At 37.6% G+C, this 20,837-nt stretch overlaps 1 protein-coding gene across 3 annotated transcripts in view; it reads left to right on the top strand.

The window, feature by feature from the left end:
• The window catches only part of LOC124787781, a 340,611-nt gene that overhangs the window by 3,900 nt on the left and 315,874 nt on the right, over nucleotides 1-20,837 (top strand). For 2 of the 3 annotated variants that reach the window (XR_007016010.1, XM_047254678.1), the window contains exon 2: nucleotides 13,111-13,435. Coding sequence is in view for 1 of the 3 variants with exons in the window: in XM_047254678.1 (XP_047110634.1) it covers nucleotides 13,130-13,435 (306 nt within the window). In the remaining 2 variants the exon portion in view is untranslated. Of the gene's footprint in view, nucleotides 1-13,110; nucleotides 13,436-20,837 lie in introns of those variants that run through there. The other variant, XM_047254679.1, reaches the window with a different exon arrangement.

The following is a 20,837-nucleotide window of genomic DNA, read 5'->3' as shown; positions in this document are numbered from 1 at the left end:
TAGCTTTGTAGCGTACATTTCCTACATTCATTTCGGGGGGAAAAAAATTACGCTTTAGAGTACTCTAAGGTCGGAAGTTTGTGTTACAGAGAAATTTAATTACGCTAGGAACTGAAACAGAGTTCGTAATTCGCCTTAACCGAAATTCGTGTTAACCGATGAAACATACCGTAAGAACTAATGTATTCCAAGCGGGACCAATATTTTTTTCATGTTAACCGCGAGTTCGTGCTAACGAGGTTATACCGTAGTTCCCACTGTGTAACACAATTATTCATGGCACACAAGACGTATTGTTGCAAACGTACGTTTGGCGTGACCGACCATGGCACTGTCACTTTACTTTATCTTTAGGTTCTCATAAAACTCTCAGTATTTTTCAGGAATATATCTACCCATGTGTAGCAGATTAGCTTTCTTTTCCGCAGAGACAGGCAATGGCTCACCATAAAGTCTAGGTAGGTCACTCAACCTTAACACCACCAGTGGAACTGTAATACTATTTTACCCCTGGAGCGTTTTGCTAAGTTTGCTGAGTACCAAGGCTGCAAGTAGTTATGGCTCTTGCGGCAGTGAAGTACTGTTGGGAAGTCTGAAGATATCTTCATCCAAACATAATCCATTATTTTGCATTTTGGATCTTTGTGGACTTGCTTTTCAATACCGCTTAGATCAATAAAATCGTCCTGCTCCATGTAACAAAACAGAAACGAGTTGTTCGGTCATGCAGTAGCTATTACCTGAACCCATTCAAATGGTCCATACACAGAGTAGTTCTTCTTATTTCTCTCAATTAATGCAAAATCCCTGTCACAAGGCAAAAAGCTGTGTCCTGTGATAAGAAATTTTTGCTCCACAGAGGTGAAATACTTCATGTTCAGAAGACATTGATACAAAACAATAGTCTTCCAGTTATTGTTCTGTCCTGTACATCGATCTGACCACACCACTAAAGTTCTTTCTTCACATGGGTTTAGTACTGAAAATGTAAATGTTACGTACTTCAGAAGGCATGAAGTAATTTCCACTGATCCATGCTTAGCAACAGTTTCAGGCCATACATACATCCACACCTTATTGTCACCAACGTTATGTATTGCCTGATTGTAGGTTGACAGCTGACTTTGATAGAAAACTGCAGAATGGGTAAGGGTAGGGCAATACAGCACCTGTTGGAGGTTTGTGCATATCACAACATAGGTTTCATTTGCTTTAGCTTTTGCTGTATTGTTCTCCAGCATTGAATACGCTGCTTCCGCATGTAAATGGTGCAGTTTGCTTTCTTCGTCGATTTTCTTTCTCTCTGTTTCATTTTTACAGTTAACTAACTGCAGGAACAATCTGTCACAATACCCACATGAATCCGAATGTGGTACTCCAATATATTGTCCCTTGAAAATATCTCTGTAAGCTCTTCCACTACACTATACTGTCAGATTATCTTCTTTAAAGAGTCGGCAAAGTTTAGAAATATTCAAATAGGATCTCAGGCAGAGCTTTTCATTCTTATGTCTTGAGTAATGGCTTTCTTGTTTTGGTAGCTTCTCAATGTGGTTTCTTATCACGTCCTTCAAGCTGTCCTGCAGCTTATTTGAACAATTCACGTGCTTACCTCTTCTGTCTTATAACGGCACGCCACATTTCATCTTCCCTTGGAGCATTTGTACACGTCTAGCTGTAATCCTATATACCATGCACAATGTTTTTTTGACATACCTGAATTTTTTCTCCTCCTCTTCTTATAAAGTACTTGAATGTGCATTGTCTGTGCAAAGTGGTCTCCTTCATCTCCCTACATTTGATGTCTGCTATTTCAATGCACGACGAAGCCAAATGTCTGGTTTGTGCATTATAGTCTTAAAGCGTAGAATTCTTGAAACAGCTCTCTGTTGTCCTCCATTTTTAGTGTTTTACATTGGTATCTACATTTGCAGGTAGAAATCTATGAAGGGAGCACGACGTAATGATAACTATAGTTAACCACATTAATGTCAAAGGTAAAGGCTATGACAGCGCATTACAATATAATGTTTGTGAATAACGTATGGAATCTCCCATTTCACAGAAATATTGTGTTAGATTGGCATACAAGGTTTATGCACCCACCTGTTCACCAGGGATTTTCCTAGGTACTGGTTTGCTGTTGTGGGCCAAATATGGTTTCCCCGAATTCTGTTTGTGTTTCTTTGCATTCCTCTTCCATTCACTATACTTAATTTTCCGTTTCCAGCCCATATTTATATCTTTGCACATGTTCTGATTTAACGTCACACAACGTTCCTGCTCCATGTTTACAACATTTCTGCATGCGAGCACCTTGTGACGAATAGGAAACAAATGAAAAATGGCGCTTAATGTACACATTTGCCAACATCACTTCCTACACGTCTTACTCTTGGCACATACAACATTTATACGTGACAAACCGGCATCTTAGAAAAGTGAGGGTTACAACGTTTTTGCCGGCAGGTATTCATTTATCCCAGGTTAGTCTAAAAACACGCCCGTACATTCTGAAAGTCTTTATGACCTCATCGACAGGCACTTTGAATGGTAGATTGTACGTAAAGTTCACACCTTCAGCCCATTTTCCGCTGTCGAATTAAGAAATCGAAAATCACACACTTTAATTAACTTCTCTTGTTTTATTGTCTTGAACAATTAAAATGCTAAAATCTTGACAAGTCAAGCAAATTACCATCTGCAAGTTGCGAAATGGTCAAATGAGCAACTGCAGAATGGATGGGTGCATAATTTCTATATGCGCTAAATAATTTTGTAATTTCATAAAGTCTGTAAGTGGTTACACATGGTGGCAAAGAACCCTAAATGTAATTGAATATAGCAACTTCAGATCTCTAGTTTTCATGATAGAAATATAGCAGATGCACAAAGTACACACTCATAAGTGATATAATATATAGCCTCCAATGGTAACAGTGGATTACATCACGAACAAGGATGCAGCCATTCAAATGCATTCACATTTACAAGTTAAAATATTCCTTCGACATTATCAAGTTTTGTTTCTTTTTAGTTACATACAGTTTATAATGTGGGTTATAATAGGTACAAAATTTTTCATTTTATAATTGACATTACATTAACAGAAGTAAACCTTTAAATCGTTTTACCATTAATTTTATTTTAAACAGTCAAGCTCTGGTTGTACAAAATTGATCCATACTGTACATGTTTTTTTTTTTTTTGTTAATATGCAGTTTATATTGTTTGTCCATTAACATTAGAGTTTGATGGGTTTTTAATTGCATGTTGTTGTTGTTGTTGTTGTGGTGGTCTTCAGTCCTGAGACTGGTTTGATGCAGCTCTCCATGCTACTCTATCCTGTGAAAGCTGCTTCATCTCCCAGTAACTAGTACTGCAACCTACATCCTTCTGAATCTGCTTAGTGTATTCATCTCTTGGCCTCCCTCTATGATTTTTACCCTCCACACTGCCCTCCAGTACTAAATTGGTGATCCCTTGATGCCTCAGAACATGTCCTACCAACCGATCCCTTCTTCTAGTCAAGTTGTGCCACAAACTCCTCTTCTCCCCAATTCTATTCAATACCTCCTCATTAGTTATGTGATTTACCTATCTAATCTTCAGCATTCTTCTGTAGCACCACATTTCAAAAGCTTCTATTCTCTTCTTGTCCAAACTATTTATTGTCCATGTTTCACTTCCATACATGGCCACACTCCATACAAATACATTCAGAAACGACTTCCTGATACTTAAATTTATACTCGATGTTAACAAATTTCTCCTTGTCATTGCCAGTCTACATTTTATATCCTCTCTACTTCGACCATCATCAGTTATTTTGTTCCCCAAATAGCAAAACTCCTTTACTACTTTAAGTGTCTCATTTCCTAATCTAATTCCCTCAGCATCACCCGACTTAATTCGACTACATTCCATTATCCTCGTTTTGCTTTTGTTGATGTTCATCTTATATCCTCCTTTCAAGACACTGCCCATTCCGTTCAACTGCTCTTCCAAGTCCTTTGCTGTCTCTGACAGAATTACAATGTCATCGGCGAACCTCAAAGTTTTTATTTCTTCTCCATGGATTTTAATACCTACTCCAAATTTTTCTTTTGTTTCCTTTACTGCTTGCTCAATATACAGATTGAATAACATCGGGGAGAGGCTACAACCCTGTCTCATTCCCTTCCCAACAGCTGCTTCCCTTTCATGCCCCTCGACTCTTATAACTGCCATCTGGTTTCTGTACAAGTTGTGAATAGCCTTTCGCTCCTTTGTATTTTACCCCTGCCACCTTTAGAATTTGAAAGAGAGTATTCCAGTCAACATTGTCTAAAGCTTTCTCTAAGTCTACAAATGCTAGAAACGTAGGTTTGCCTTTCCTTAATCTTTCTTCTAAGATAAGTTGTAAGGTCAATATTGCCTCACGTGTTCCAACATTTCTACGGAATCCAAACTGACCTTCCCTGAGGTCGGCTTCTACCAGTTTTTCCATTCGTCTGTAAATAATTCGCATCTGTCAACACCTGCTTTCTTTGGGATTGGAATTATTACATTCTTCTTGAAGTCTGAGGGTATTTCGCCTGTCTCATATATCTTGCTCACCAGATGGTAGAGTTTTGTCAGGACTAGCTCCCCCAAGGCTGTCGGTAGTTCTAATGGAATGTTGTCTACTCCTGGGGCCTTGTTTCAACTCAGGTTTTTCAATGCTCTGTCAAACTCTTCACGTAGTATCATATCTCCCATTTCCTCTTCATCTACATCCTCTTCCATTCTCATAATATTGTCCTCAAGAACATCGCCCTTGTATAGAGCCTCTATATACTCATTCCACTTTCTGCTTTCCCTTCTTTGCCTAGAACTGGGTTTCCATCTGAGCTCTTGATATTCATGCAAGTGGTTCTCTTTTCTCCAAATGTCTCTTTAATTTTCCTGTAGGCAGTATCTATCTTACCCCTGGTGAGATAAACCTCTACATCCGTACATTTGTCCTCTAGCCATCCCTGCTTAGCCGTCTCATCTCCTTAAATTCCCACCTTTTTTCAGTTTCTTCAGTTTTAATTTACAGTTCATAACCAATAGATTCTGGCCAGAGTCCACATCTGCCCCTGGAAATGTCTTACCATTTAAAACCTGGTTCCTAAATCTCTTTCTTACCATTATATGATCTATCTGAAACCTGTCAGTATCTCCAGGCTTCTTCCATGTATACAACCTTCTTTTATGATTCTTGAACCATGATTAAGTTGTGCTCCGTGCAAAATTCTACCAGGCGGCTTCCTCTTTCATTTCTTCCCCCCAATCCATATTCACCTACAACGTTTCCTTCTCTCCCTTTTCCTACTACCGAATTCCAGTCACCCGTGACTATTAAATTTTCGTCTCCCTTCACTATCTGAATAATTTCTTTTATTTCATCATACATTTCTTCAATGTCTTCATCATCTGCAGAGCTAGTTGGCATATAAACTTGTACTGTTGTAGTTGGCATGGGCTTCGTGTCTATCTTGGCCACAATAATGCATTCACTATGCTGTTTGTAGTAGCTTACCCGCACTCCTATTTTTTTATTCATTATTAAACCTACTCTTGCATTACCCCATTTCATTATGTATTTATAACCCTGTATTCGCCTGACCAAAAGTCTTGTTCCACCTGCCACTGAACTTCACTGATTCCCACTATATCTAACTTTAACGTATCCATTTCCCTTTTTAAATTTTCTAATGTACCTGCCCCATTAAGGGATCTGACATTCCAAACTCCGGTCTGTAGAACGCCAGTTTTCTTTCCACTGATAATAACGTCCTCTTTAGTAGTCCTCGCCCGGAGATCCAAATGGGGGACTATTTTACCTCCGGAATATTTTACCCAAGAGGACGCCATCATCATTTAACCGTACAGTAAATCTGCATGCTTTTGGGAAAAATTACGACTGTAGTGTCCCCTTGCTTTCAGCCGTTTGCAATAACAGCACAGCAAGGCCGTTTTGGTTAGCGTTACAAGGCCAGATCAGTCAATCATCCAGACTGTTGCCCCTGCAACTAATGAAAATGCTGCTGCCCCTCTTCAGGAACCACAAGTTTGTCTGGCCTCTCAACAGATACCCCTCCATTGTGGTTGCACCTACGGTATGGCTATCTGTATCGCTGAGGCATGCAAGCCTCCCCACCAACGACAAGGTCCATGGTTCATGGGGGGGTTTAATTGCATGTGATGTAATATATACTTCAGCATTGACTGTTTCTTTTTTATTATTCGTGAGGTTGGTTGCTTTTTCAATCCTGCGTGTATTAATTGCATATTGACCTTCCATCTGGGTGTGGTTTCACGGAAAACCCAAAGAAAACCACAAAAAAGGCCTTGCAACGTCACGAGGCATTTACTTAACACTGTATGATTTTGGTTTACAAAATATTTTTGACCCGTTAATTCAGCACGTATGAATTTCTGGTTACAAAGCAGTTATATTTTTTCCAAAGAAGTCTTCAAGTTTTTACTGAACTGAGTGGAGAAAATTTTCTGTTGTAATTTTGTGGATACGTAGGTTTTCATGTTTGTCGGTTACAAAATTTTCTATTTAGTAGACACGTTGTTTTCAGTAATCTTGATCAGTAGTTAGTTGAGGTTGTCTGGTTCGGCCAAGGGTGTGTCTGATAAGTACATCTTACTGGTTGTCAGCAGGTGAAGGGTTGCTTGACTCGCCATCCCACATTGGATGGCTGTGGACATGAAACACATGGAACATAGTCAATAACAAATAATATTTTAATCTTCTTGAGGAGAAGAGACAAATTTGATTAATCGTAAAGAGTAGGCAGAGGTATTTTTGTTTGGCCTCATAATTAATAATAATAATAATAGTGTAGGCTCTGGAATTGGAGCTGTTAGAGATTAGTAATTTACAAGGAATTTATTTATTAATGTTATATTTTTTCTCCTTTGTGATTTTTTAAGGCTTGTGTAAACCACAGGCAAGCTTGGAGCACCTCTGTAGTTCTCATTTGGTCTTTAAATCTTACGATAGGGTTGTCTTGCGTCAGCTGATGCACACTGCTGTACACTGACAATGTTGCCTGCCAGTGAGTTGGATTACTGCTGACTGGTGCTGTTCAGCCTCTGTCCATTTCCATTTGCATTCATGTGAGAAAACACACTGTTTTTCCGACTGGCACATGTATTCACGCTCCACCCAGGAGTGTCCCCACATACAAACCACACACTAAGAGTTCACTTTCCACAGTCTGATGTTGCAATGAAAGTTAAGTGTTGTTTAATCATTGCCCTGTTTGCACAACTCCAGTTGCTTCCTTCCATAGCCCATTTTATAGTATAAGTTCGCTTATGTGTGACTGCACAGTTTCACTCTTTGTTGTTCATACTAGCGTTCAGTGTGTATCAGAATGTGGATTTGTACACTTGTCTGCCATACGACCTGACCCTACTTTCTTGTGTTCACAGAGTATTATACGTGAAGGAAATTTATTAATTCTATAACAGAAACGCGTTAATTAAAAATCTGCAAAATAATCTGTCTGCACTGATACTCCTTACTGTCTCGGAAAATTCCCTTGTCTGATAAAAGTTTTCCTTCATAAATGTACAAACATGGATAATTCGAAGTGTTCTGATTCCCACTTTGATACTTTTCCACATCCAAGCCACTTGCATCAAGTTATATTTCCACATTTATACATCTTCATATCCAAACCACTTGCATAAAGTTATAAATGGCTCTTGAGTACAGCATTTTCCATCTTTTTATTTCTTTTGATAAACATTGAAGTTTTCTGGCAGTTATATATTGTCCCCTGTCTTAAATTGCTGTGCATTCTGTAGTATTGTCTTGAAGCAGCTTTTCTCTGGGCAGCCCTTTCCATTAGCATTTTTAGTGCCTGCCCCACGTTTTCTTCTAAGGGTATTCTATCTCTTGGTGGTTTTGGCAATGGGTTTACGTTCATTTCTTTCTGCATGAGTAAACAACAGTTCTTCAAATAATGCTGAATAATTAGCCCATGTACTTATTCTGTGGGAACATTAGGTTCTCATGAAATGGTTTAATTTGGGAAAACCATCCCAACCAGGATGGTTTCCAAGTGGTACTTAGAAATTAATAGTTGTCTTATCCTTTGTGTCTGCAGAGATTCTCTCCATTACGGGCTTGCCAACTTGTGGAATGTAGTCATTTATTAATCTGCGAATTATTGATATGCTAGTGCTGTTTTTCAATTCATACAGCTTCGTGCTTTGAAAGTTGATCATGCATAACCATAATGTATTTGGCTCCTGACTGTGACCTTGGAAGAGGTCCACAGATGTTTGTTGCAATTACTTGCAGTGGTTTCTGTATAATGATTGAATGCAACTTGCCTTTTGAACCATAACTTGCCTCCTAGTAAAATATAAATTTGTATATGATCAGTTGCACTTTCCTTCAAAAGTTCGGAAAATAGCACTACTCATTGGTAACACCAGAGTGCTTCCAAACGATAAGTTTACAAAATTAAAGATTCGTGGCTATCTGTTGGAATGCACACACATCATTTACAGTACTGTGGATCATAGCGGTAAAACAGCACATTATTATGCACTACAAGATACCTTGTCAATTTGTCTATTGGGTTATTGAAAAGTTGTTATTCTACCTTCCTCCACATGGGGCCCCTGTCTTGGAGGTGCCCCATATTCCTACTGAGGTCAAAGTAGCAGCTTCTGTATGGATCATCTTGCATTAGTGAAACTTTAAATTTGGCAGTCTGCTCTTTGCAATCCTGCCTGTTTTTTAAACCTTCCAGCAGCCATGGCAACTGATCTGCTGTGATATTATTTTCACATTTCATGTATATAATCTTAAAATTGTACTCCTGCACTGCCAAAGACCGCCTGACCAATCTGGCATGCAATAATTTACAGCTTTAAGAGAAAAATTTTCATCTGATAAAAGTGAAACATTTTGAAGGACAATACTATGCCTCCAATTCCGTCACTAACACCTCCTTAATCTTTCTAAACATTAGCTGACATTCTTCCGATTTGGGCCTGCTTTTGCAGTGAGTTCAATAAACGTTCACAATTCAATAGCTGGTCTGGTATGATCCAGTGGTAGAACAAGGCTAAGTCTAAGAATGCCTTTAGTTGTTTCCTCATTTACGGTAATGGAAATTATTTACAATCTTTATTTTACCCTCATCACCTAGAATCCATGTGGCACAATAATATGTCCTAGAAATTTTATCTTTTCACATCCAAAACCTGGTTTTTGAAGATAGACCGTTACTCCATATTCATGAAATTTGTCTAAGACTGTGAATCAACTGCTCTTTTCCCAAGTTTGTGTCACAGTTAGTAAATTTTTGACGAACAGAGTAATCATGTCTAGCAAGACGAGTCCTAACATGGTGTCGAGCACAACAGTGACTATGCTGGCACTCACATTAAATGCATCTAGTAGTACTTCGGATTTGCAGCTGCATCCTGCATAAGTGGATGGTATATATATATATTTGTGAGTCTTCATCTAAGGTTGCTTGCCAATAGGAAGGCTGCACATCAGCAGAAGTTAAATACTTGATATTGTGAACCTTTATTATTTGTTAATCAGTATTCTGTGGTCCGGTTCTCACAGGTGTAATTATCTTATCAGCAGCCCAAGCATCTAGCATGAATCAGATGTTAACTCCAGCTTTGGCCACAACTAACAATGTGCTGTGATAGTAGGCTCATAGATGGTTCTTAATATTCCAGTCTAACATTTTTCAACCACCCACATTACTGTTAGCCGTTGTGGCTAGGGAATAGTATAGGTTGGCTGGAAAAGCAATTCACAAGGCATGGCATTTAAGTGGTATTTGTAGCCTTTTATTACTCCTGGGATTTCACCCAACACTTTGATGTAGCATAACATAATTCTGATCAGATAATACATTGTTAAATAATTGTATTCTGCTATTTTGTTGGTAATTGCATTTCTAAATTAAGGTCAGTAATACATCCTAGGGATTGCAGGTTTTCCTTACAATCCTCCTTGCTTATATATTCAGTTCTTACACCCTGACAGTATCTGCCATGGCCAAGCTTTATTTTGTCTAGTTCAGCTTACCCCTGTGCTTTTTTAAATTACAGTTTCGTGTGGAGAAGTCTATTTGTGCCTTTCACTGACATAGAAAGCTAACTGCAGGAATATAGTCCGTGACCAAGTAATTAACTATTAGGAATATGCCAAATATTGTTACGTTTCCTATTCTCATATGTATTTGGGCCTGCCATCAAGTGTTCCGCAGTCTGGTATACCAATTGCTCCTGAGATCAGGCAATTGCTAATAGGTAAGGTGGGCATGTCAGTAGTCTCACATACTGTGTTATATAAGTCATTGAAATCACTCTTACTGTAGCTCCCATGTCTAAAATCATGGTAGTAGGAATATTTTCTGGTGTTGGAGCATAATTCCTCCCTATAATATTGCAACTGTTGTCATACTTCAGTAGTTGGACTCCTTGTTGTTTGTCCCAACCCCTTCCTCAACCATCCATTCGGGGCCATGTGCGGTCGAGTTCCATTTTCCTGATTGAAAATGGACGGTCGACTTCCATTGTCCCATCATGTTCTTGGGCCCATTCAGCCCATGCCTGTTAAGGTTTGGGTTATATTATGTGGGTTGGTGCTGCCACTGAAAATTTATTCAGATTCAAATGACCTGGATTAAACAAGTGATCCTACTTTTCCTTCTGTGTAGGTTAAACTGATTGTTGTGGATTCCTGTTATAACCATTGTTACATGCTTCCCCATTATATTTTGCTGACTGTAACAGTTAGCATGATTTGTCTGGCCATTGTGACTAGTATGATAACTGTTGTTATATTTCCCATTCTCTGAAGGGGCTTTTGCATCTTCATGTATTAAATCATCTAAATCCAACATAGACAGGACTTTTTCTATGTTTGACTTGGAAATATTTCAATTTCTCGCAGATATGAATAATCAATTTCACTTTTAAGAACCTCAAGACATCACGGTATGACACCGGTGTTTCCCTCTACCAGGTCTTGTTTAAATATTTTTCAAAATATTGTCAGAGACTTCCTTGGCATGTCTAGAATGGTTCGGGATTGAATACTTCTTTGCACAATTATTCTTGCCACCATTGACCAGTATTTTTCAGGAATAACCTCTCAAGCTCGTCATATGCCCAGGAATATTCTGCTACTTCCATAGCCCATAAAGGGCCATCTCTTTGCATCTGGCGTTGATCACGGCAGAGTTCCACAAAATGATTTTATGAAAACAATGGGATGCACACTTTTCGCATCTGTCACAAAAACTTGAAACTACCAGTGTCTTTTAGCTTTCCTCCCTCATCATTGTTGTAGAGAAGGGCACCGTCTCTGTACCATTGTGAAATGTGCAATACAGCTGCTGGCACTTTGGTTTGCACATGGAGAATTTTGCTCTGCGTTGGCTTGGAAACAAAATTTTCCTCTGAACGTGGTGCCCCCAAACTGTCTTCCTGCATGACAGCCTTCACATCAGCTAATTCTTTTTTATTTCTTTAAACTGTTAGCTGACGACATTCCGCCATAGCTGAAGGTCCTGATTTATCATATCATTTGCTTTTTGTAACTCATTATTGACTGGGTTATCAATTATCCCGTGGCTCTTAGTGTCAGCCATTCATAAAATTTTTTCATCTTTGATCAGCGTCCAAGTAGCAACATTGTTGAACTTTTTTCACTGTTATTCAGACTGATCACAATCATCTTATCTTGCTCAGCAATGACATTATCTACTTTAATTGACAACTGTGTAACTGTCTCCAACAACTTGGTCGGTGTGTGTTTCACTTCTGTTAGTTTGATACATAGTTGTCATACTGTTTTGGTTATTCTAGCATGTGCTATTTTCAGAGTGGCTATCTCATTTGATAGTCCTTTCATTAACACATAATGTTAAGGTAAAAGTTCATTGATTTTGTACGCAATTAACATCTTGTTTATTTGATATTTTGTTCTGTTTGTTGTATAACTCTTTATTTTTGTTAGCAAACTGTAATGCCATATTATCTGGCTTTTTCGTAGTAGTATCTTGCTTTAATGACATGTCATTCTGCTTTTTCATGATTTCATCTTGCTTTAATGCCATACTATCCTGCTTTTTCATGATTTCGTCTTGTTTTAATGTCATATCATTCTGCTTTTTTTGTAATAGGGTCTTGCTTAAATAATATGTTGTTCTGCTTTTTCATAAATTCTCCAGCAGAGTTAAGTGCTGTGGAGCTGTCAGATACACAGCGTACTTTACTGCACTTTCACATGATACATCAGCTGGAAAATCTGTCCTGTATATGTTTTGTTTAGCGACTTGTTTGTCATGGATTCTTGATTAAACACTGTAGACTATTTGTGGACTCTCATAGAAACTGCATGGGGAGAGAATCTCCATAACATGTCCAGTATCTCCTTGATTGTGTGCTGTGGCACTTGTATTTTCTGATTTCAGTGTGCACAATCCTCAGAGCCAGAGATAATATTTAGTACTGTGATTGTAATCATTTGTGTATAGCAGTGTACATAACTGGTGGTATAAAATGCAAGCACATGTGACTTTCTTGGGGTTGCAATCTTCACTATCATTAACGCACATAATTTGTGAATAACAGTTCTTTAATTAAATAGTGATTCTTAAGGTACGAAATCTTGTGTATACATTTTCTATGTATCCATAAAACAAGTTTATTAATCATACCAGTTGTTCTGAATTATTCCAGACTATTTTTCTACTAGATGATTCTTAAAACCTTTATGGAAGTTTTCACATTTTTTTTGTGGCTTTTTGTTTTGAAATAAATTGTGCTCTGATGTTCTGAGAATTGTGCACCGCAAGGGAATGCATGTTAACAAATTGAGTACTTCTTTGATTCTGTAAAACATTAATGAAAATGAGCCAGTAAAATGTGTAAACTTCACTCTTGCTCAGGGCATGGTTTTTTCATTAATTATATATTCAGCATTGTAAAGGAATGCTGGCACATATTTTATTACAATTTATTTAATACTGGATGTGTAATTAAAAGTAAATTTTGTATTACATTATGCACTGTATGCCCATTCATTTATTTCAGTATCTGCTCCTGATGAACAATGGACACCTTTAAAAAGCCAGAAAGGGTTCCACCAAGAAAAACAGTAAAGGATAGCCAACAAGATACACACTACTGTGCAAGACTCGAGTCCTCTGTAACATCCGCTTCCCCATCAACATCACTTTGTTCACAACAGTCTAAATGCAATAACTATAGCTATGCTGCAAGTTTTTACAAAAGTGTTATAAATAACAGTACTTTATCCAATGACTCAAGAGTTCTACATGATTCTTCTCAATTACACAGTTCTGTAAAGAAGTTTGGTGAAACTATGTGGCTTGAGCTTATAAATACTGCCAGTAAGGTAAGTGCTTTCTTTGTATAGCTTTATTTTGTGATTTCCAAAAAATAATTTCTATATTTCTTCATAGTGGCAAGATATTTATGTCACTAGTATTCCCCAGAAGAGAAAATTGTTATGTATTTTGCTATTACACATTCTTTATTTCTGAGTTATCTTCAACATTCTACAAGTACTGCTAGGACATTTATGCGTATGGTGTTGAACAGTGAAGTAGTTGTTAGTCCTCGTAAAGTTTGGAGGTATAATTCATACTTGGAGTATAGTGAACTACTTTGCAAGATCTGATTTAGGTATGCAGTTTATAACTAAAAGAGTAAAATGAGAGTATTGGTTAAAAACAGTCTTGGTTGCAATTTTAGTTTTCTTATTTTTCAATGCTGCGTTTCGCCTTATTTAGGCATCTTTAGGTTATCGTAATTTGGTATTTCTTAGAAGAATCCTTTAGTCAATGTAACCAAAGGGATTGGTCGAATATATCAGGCCAACATCGCCTTAGTTAAACTCAGTAAAAACAAAAATATAAAATTTTATATTTCTAGTTTTTACTGAGTTTAACGTAGGCGATGTTGGCCTGATATATTCGACGATGCCCTTTGACTACACTGACTACAGGATTCTTCTAAGAAATACCAAATTAAGATAACCTGAAGATGCCTAAATAAGGTGAAACATGTTGTTAAAAAATAAAAAAATTAAAATTGCAACCAAGACTGTTTTTAACCAATACTGTTAAGCACTGGTTTGCTGTATGCCACATATGGATTGGAAGAATTTCTAGAGTAACATGAAACTTTTTTGAAACAAGTGAAAACATTGGTCTGGACTAGGAGTTTATTCCAGGTACCTGTCTAGTATGGACAGATCTCCAGTTGTACTGTGTAAGTAGGGCCTTAGGATTGATTCAGAATGTCAGCTTACTACAAAGACCTACCCTTTCATTTCTAACAAATGCCTGAATTGGAAATGCGCTGTTTACAAAACACACGATTCTGGTTCAGGTCTTCACTCTTCAGTAACTTGAGGCAAATGTTTGTAACAGTATACACTTAGCATCAAATGCTGTCTCCAGACTATCTGTGTAGGTCATTAGCAAGTACTGTAACATTTTACTAGACTTAAAGATAAATTGTCTATGTTGACCTCTTTGCTCGTGGACCACTGAACCCAGTAAAAGGAAAATATAAGGATCTTCTTAACCCATGATTTTCATTTGCCTTGCGCACTGTATTACAGATTTATTAAATTGTTAATGGGTGTGGTGTGAAGTCATGCACCAATTTTTACTTAATTTTAAAGTTGTATCAGTGCTATTATGGACTATAAAAAATACATGAAAATCACAAGTTGTGGGCTGACTGCTTTATTTAACTGCCCATTTTGATTTGTACATCATCATTAGATTAATCAAGGTTTGGATGAACACATCATACATAGGTGTGGAGTCATCTACTTATCCATAAAACAATTTACATGACTGGATGTTTGTTTTCCCAAGGATGGTCAGTAATCACTTACTTGGCAGTAAACATGCTGTGAAATGAGCAACACAGTCTAGTGAAAAATATGAACATTTAAAACTTATAATCTTTGTGTACCTAAGGGATAAAAACATACAGTGGTGCTGGCAAGCACTAAGAGTTCTTCTCCTGTGTAATCATAAAATTTATGATTTTGTTGCACTTTGAAGCAAAATATTTGTACAATGTAATGAATAATAAAAAGCAAAAATACAAAAATGCATAGTAGTTCTTCATCCTTGTTACATGCTTCTTCAGATTTAAATTTGAGTTTCCACATTTACATTATTTAACTAGAAAAAACTCATTGCAGCAAAGTACCACAAAATGCAGATGGGTTTGTTTAGAGTTATCTTAAAATAAAGTTCTTATTGAACAATCTAAAAATTTCAAAATCAGTTGCCAGAGACTGCAGTCGTGTGTGTGAGTTGTGTTTGCGTGCGCGCGTGCATCTGTGTGTGTGTGTGTGTGTGTGTGTGTGTGTGTGTGTGTGTGTGTTGTCTATCTTTGACAAATGCCTTGTTGGCAGAAAGCTTATGTGTAACAGTTATTCTGTTGTGCCTATCTGCGACTCAGCATCTCCGCTGTATGGTGAGCAACAACTCCTTTTCATAATGTTGTTACATTCCATCTTGGATTTTCCATTGTTTGAAAAAAGTTTCAAAAATTACGTATTGATAGGGACAGGAAAATTGTGTAAACAATAAAACAAAAACATAACGTGTATTCTGTGATTTTTAGTAACACAATGCAAAACCACTTTACTAACATAAGTTTAAAAGAAACTGGAAAACCTGACGCTTCTTTGCACCTAATAAAGAAATAATAAATCATTTACAATACACACCGAAGGGTAATCCCTTTGCCTTAAATTTTTGTGACGACAACAGCAAGGTTATCAAGTTCAGTTAAATTGAATGAGCAAATTGTAAAAATAACTCGTGGCAGTAAAACAATATCAAATGAATAAGTAAGCACAATAATAAGAGATTGTTGTTTGAAACAGTAACACAAATAAGCCGTTTACAAGACAGTTACAAAATAATAATGGTTTTAATTATAATAAATTAATAATTTAGGTGTAATTACAAGATGACAGTTTATGGAAGCAGAAAAATAAATCATCATTAACTTCGAGGAGTTGTTTATTCATCTATTGAATTGATCAATAAATGATAGATATTGAAGTTTTTATGTTCACCTATGATGTGAATTAATTGCGATTTGTACCTGCTGATCAGGTCCAAATAACCCTGCTTCTTTTCTTCTCAGTTGATGTTGTTTCCTTTGCAGTGTCTTAAGTGCTGGAGTGCGAAAGAGAGATGCAATCCTTGACCAAGAAAATTTCTTCTTTCAATGATCCAGACATTAATTCTCCTTTATATATTGACAGATAGATCCCCTAAGATATGTTTAAAGCAATCGTATTACAATTGCATGAAATACAGATGTCTTGTCTCATTAGACTGCGCAACATCAATACATTTTGACAAAGCAAAATGTCAGATTGGGAAACAATATGAGAATGACAGTTTAAAAACACATTTGTTTCTGCTCACATGTCGTCACTATTGTTATTGTGAGCACCATTCTTTCATGGTCGCAACACATCTCCAAGCTTGACATCTAAGAACTAGTGGCCCACACCAGGTGGAGACTCTGAACTTGTCATTCCATCTTACAGATATACCGCACCCATGTACCTTGTATTACCTGCACATATTAGTAAACTATTTCTCCCACAATTCCACAATTTTCTGTGTGAAACATAAGTGTGTGTGTGTGTGTGTGGGGGGGGGGGGGGGGGGAGGGTGAAATACATCAACTGTATTTCATGCATTAGGACAGAGAGTGTAACTCATCATTTTCCCTAAAATAATGTGTTATATCTCAACTTTTACACCTCACCCCACACAGTCTGCTGGAACTTGCCAAGAAACATGATAAGCTGGAGTGGCTGTATGTGTTCTGCTACATAACTTCAGGTGTGAAACAGCAATATAGAGTCATGCTCAGTATCACAACAGCAAGCAGGGTGGAAGTCTCTACTGGGCCTGTTACATTAAATAAAATATTGGGCTAGTGAAGCCATAATACAGACGGCAGCTCTGTGTAGTGACTTGTTGCTGCTCCTGTGAGAGCAGTTCATTGTTGTTAGTATCTGAAAAAGTGGTAAGACAGAATATGTATTGAGAAGGAAGCTAATTTCTGGAATGGATAACAGCAATGGTTCGATAGTGACATTTGAAATTTCTTTCATTTGTGCTGAGAACAGAAATTCATGTCCCAGGGTATTGCAACAGGATGCTCTGAATAGAAGTCTACTGCTATTCAGTTTTGTTTGGTACTTGTGGAGAGCGAAATTCCAATTAGAACACACAAGTGAAACCAGAATGGCATATGGGATGGCATGTATCTAGCTGATTCTTATGCTGTGGAACCAAGGTTTGGTTAATTCAACTATCAATCTGGGACCAATCGAATTTGTTGTCTAAGAGACAAACTGTCTTCATTATGATCCAAGAAGAAATGGAATCTGCAGAAGGTGGTGAATTGCGCCACTTGTGTAAGTAAAGACACCACACTGTATCACCAATGTCTAGTTGGAGGCCAGGTGTGTGGAGCAGTGTTGGAGTGTGCTGCTTCGGTGTTGGTTTAACAATGGGTGTTTTGGTCTGCGGCGAGTGGGATCTTATTTCTGCAGATCTTTCGTAACAACACTTTAGCCTTATCCACGATACTGGCTTACAATCTGCGCTTGTGTGATAAACTTCATAAACTTTACTGCAACTTCGCAATACCAGACAACCTAGAAAATTATCTAGTGACAATGTCTTTATGTAGTGAAGTAACGCAAACATGCGGCAAAACCATTCGATTGTAGAGGCAGGTAATGAAATATAGAAGAATAAATAAGAGTGAAACGAGGCTGAAGAGGCCATACTGGTTAATTTTGGAATAACAGCGTGCAATACGCAACTGTAAAATTAATGACACATTAATAGCACATGGGCCTACTAATCAGATGGAACTGAGGTACATTCACAGAGAACAGTGGTGCACTGTGGAGAAAAATTGTCAGCTGTGTGGCTGTCATTGTTTGACGAAGGCCATAAGTCCCCAAGGGACATGATATTGCCCTTGGCAAGCAGCCCAGTGGAGCAGGAGGTCTGTCCAGCTAGTGATAATATGAGACTACCATGTTTAAAAACCTGCAAGGCACAGAGGCAACTTTAGAACAATGACTCATATGTAACATTTTAGCAAAATATTGTAACTAATGAAGGCCTGACGAGGTGAAAACACAGAGCAGAATCTTCAGTTGATTGAAATAGATAGTGTTGTCTCCCACTTAAGATAAAATTTGTTCTTAATCCCTAGACCGTAAATTGTATGGGGTAACAGAATGTAAATTATACCAACAGAAATGGCATCTGTTCTAAACAGTTCTGAGTTTTGCTGGACCCACTAAAGGAGATGGTATATTGCTATCTTTATACTTGGTTGGCGATCAAACTGAGCAACAATCTTCTGATCTGTAGTTTGACATTGATAGGCAACGTGAAATGCAGTATCTGTAATGGTTCAGTGCAGGGGCCTGTAAATTTTTGAGTTCTTCTTGTTTTCATGGCAGTTTGTCATAACATCCCATGATCTCCTACTTGGTATAGCAGCATCCTGTCAGTTTTACAACTATGGAGCTGTCTCCACATTCGGCTGCAGTGTCCTGCTGAATTCTCTGACAAATAAATGTTAATCTTTTAGCCAGGTGCTTCACTTTGCTGGAATTCATTTCAGGAAGCAGATTCTAAGTCTTGAAAGATGAATGCATTTTGTGATGAAAAACGATCTCAAAGGGAATGAACCCAGTTGTGTCGTGTACTCTGGTGTTGTATGACAAAATTACATACGGTAATAGACAATCCCAGTCTGAGGGCAAGCTAATCATTTTATAAGACAGCATTTTAGGTACTGTTTTACAAATGTGCTCAAACCTGCCATTACTCTTAGGATGAAATGTTGTAGCTCTGAACTACTTTATTTTAAACAGTCAAGATAACTGTATGATAAGACTGGACATAACTTTTGTCCTTTGCCCTCTGATAATGGCCTATCAGATTGTTGTACAAAATAAGTGACCAGTGCTGTCACAACTGTTTCAGCAGCCATGTCTTCAGTGGGTTGCACAATAAGATAATAAGAGAAATGGTCAGTGATAGATTAAACATATGCTATTTTTTACTTTTGTTATTTTTGACTGTTATGGCAAATGGTCCCACAATATAGTGTGCTAAGACTTTGAAAGGCCCAGCTACCTCAGTTATAGTTTCAAGAGGTATATTTGGTGTTTGTTCTTGCACTCTCTTAGCACAATGGAGACAGTTTTGAACATAATATCCTACATCATCTTTTTCTTTTTTGTTTTGACCACCAATAATGGCCTGCCATATGTGCTTGCGTGGCACTTTTCCCATTATGATGTGCCTATATACTCTCAAGACTTTGTTGCACTATGTGCTTGCCAGTAGTCTCTGGATTCTTTTGCCTTCTTTAATTCCTCAATAAGCACATCATCTTCTTGCAGGATCATAATTTTTGTACTCAAGGCACCTGCATTGATTTAACATTCCAGGCTTAAGTCTGGTTATGTGGTTATATTCACAGCGTTTTAAGGCCAATCTAACAAGTCTGCTGCTGGGATCCTGTAAACTCAAAAGCCACTGTAAAGCAACATGATCTACAATTACTGTGAACTGCAATGCATATAGGTAACACTGACAGAAGTTTGTTTTGTGTGGTGGTGTAATTTTTCTCAGCTTGATTCGGCTGACGTGATGCATAACCAATTGGTTTTTCTTCACCATCTTGTATTTGATTCATATTGCAACCAACTGAGACATTGTCAGCATCACACAACAAGATACAAGGTAGAGCAAAATACCGATAACCCAAGACAGGTGAACTTTTTAAGAATTTCTTTCAGTTTTAACATGGCCCTTTTGCTGTCCGCTGACCAGACAGGAGCAACTCCCTTCTTTAGTAATTTTGTGAGCAATTTCGTGGTGGCTGTATAGTTCTCCACGAAATGGTGATAGTAATTTATTAACCTGAGAAATCAGTTGCAATTCTTTAATGTTCTTCAGTGCTGGAAAATTGTTCACTGCATTCCTTAATTGTGGGTCTGGTCTTAACCATCTGCCAAAATCATGTGGCATGGATAGTGCAAAACTGCAGTTTTCAAATCTAAAATTTAGATTAGCATCACTAAAATGGGTTAGTACGTTTCTTAGTTACTTTTCATGTTCTTTCATTGAATTTGAAGAGACAATTATGTCATCCAGGTATACTAGTCACATGGTTGGCTGTAAACCTCTTAAAAGTAAATCAGCAAAATGTTGAAATGTAGTTGGCGGTGGGGTTTGGGAGGCCAAAGGGCTTTCTTTGATATTCACATTGCCCAGAGAGCACAACAAAAGCTGTCTTCTTTCTGATCTTTAATAGCTACATGAATCTGATAGTAACTGGGGCATGGCGAAGAATTTGCATTTTCCAAGGTGATTGAAATATCAGCATTTGCAAAAAATGCTGTAAGCTTTTCCTCTGTAACTGATTTTGCTGGGAACTATCACTATATGTGACAACCACGAAATGAAAGAAGATTGAATTACTCCTGCTTTTAGTAAATCTGAGGTATTTTCATCTGCTACAGGCAGTGACAGGGTATGCAATATGTTTTCTAGGCTATAGTCTTAAGTATTATACATAGGAATCTTGTGGTACATTAAGAAGGTTGACAAAAGTTGTTTCTTTTCTTCAAATGAAGTTGCAGTCAGCTAGAATGGGGTACAGTTGATCTTGATCTGCTTTGCACAGATGTTGAAGTT

This window comes from Schistocerca piceifrons, chromosome 3 (assembly GCF_021461385.2).
Source record: "Schistocerca piceifrons isolate TAMUIC-IGC-003096 chromosome 3, iqSchPice1.1, whole genome shotgun sequence".
In the NCBI taxonomy this organism is placed as follows: Eukaryota; Metazoa; Arthropoda; class Insecta; order Orthoptera; family Acrididae; genus Schistocerca; species Schistocerca piceifrons.
Note: the sequence above shows the minus strand (reverse complement) of the source record. Positions and strands in the feature narration are given on the sequence as shown.